The sequence below is a fragment of the Myotis davidii genome, unplaced genomic scaffold (assembly GCF_000327345.1).
Source record: "Myotis davidii unplaced genomic scaffold, ASM32734v1 scaffold875, whole genome shotgun sequence".
NCBI classification, from domain to species: Eukaryota; Metazoa; Chordata; class Mammalia; order Chiroptera; family Vespertilionidae; genus Myotis; species Myotis davidii.
The window spans coordinates 24,852-25,923 of record NW_006286244.1 but is presented as its reverse complement, the minus strand read 5'-3'; the positions used below and the strand labels follow the sequence as shown (position 1 = coordinate 25,923).

The window sequence follows — 1,072 nt, the reverse complement described above, 5'->3', positions numbered from 1 at the left end:
CACTAGAAGAGAGTTGATATTACAAATAAGTTTTCAGGACACATCTATTGTTATTCAGAGAGTCCCAACTGAATGTGAGGGATGTGTCAGACATAATAGATAATGCACTTCCAGGGAGAACATTTATTTGATGCCTCTCTGAATATGCAACACCCAGCCACTTATTTTTGCACGACATATAAAGTTTACTTGGCACTGGTTAATCATCTGTTCTCATTAAATTATTTACCCTTTTTATAGAAAGAGAATGCATCGTTCCCGATATAGAGGAGAACTTAATTGCTCAGCCCCGGAAAGAGAAATATGTCGTTGGAGACGTGTTGACATTCTCCTGCAGAAATAGACTCCTCACTCTCGTTGGACCAGACTCTCTTCAGTGCTACCACTTTGGATGGTCCCCTAGCCCTCCAACATGTAAAGGTGATTAATACTCTGACACCTGCTCAAAACAGAATTAGAACGTTGGATATCAGCTGTTCTTTTCCTCTTAATTTTCTGTTGGCTCCCAGGGTGTCTATAACCCACTGCATTAAGCCAGAGACAAACTTTGGAAGAATGTGTGTTGGGTAGTAGATACCTCAGATTTCCTTATTTAAAAAATTAATCTTCAATTATTTATTGAACCACGTATTGAAAGTCTCCATAGATGCAAGTAGTGTGTCTGAAGCTGAAGCTACCTCTTTTGTCATATTTTTTGCATAATTTCCACCATCGATATTGGACATTTCTATCAGCATGAGTCTCACCTCAAGTTTTCCTGAGTGTGTCTAAACAATATTTAAGCACCTTACAGTTAATTCAAGCCCATGTACAATATAACGAGCGTTAAAACTTGTTGATCAAATGCTTGCCTCCAATGATGGTATTTTTTGAAAAGGTTTTGATGGAATGTTTCCATGGAATGTGAATATGGCTGCAAGTTGCACAGTCATATTTGTTTGTTGGTTTGCATATGGTTTAGATCACTGAGCAGTGGTGGGGGACCTTTTCTCTGCCAAGGGCCATTTGGATATTTGTAACAACAATCACTGACCATACAAAATTATCAAATTAAAAGTTGTCCTGTTGTAAT

General features: G+C 38.2%; 1 protein-coding gene across 1 annotated transcript in view; it reads left to right on the top strand.

The window, feature by feature from the left end:
- Positions 1–1,072, top strand: part of LOC102763280 (complement factor H) — a 73,877-nt gene that overhangs the window by 56,228 nt on the left and 16,577 nt on the right. The window contains exon 17 of the mRNA XM_015559997.1: positions 241–420. Coding sequence (XP_015415483.1) covers positions 241–420 — 180 coding nt within the window. The remainder of the gene's footprint in view (positions 1–240; positions 421–1,072) is intronic.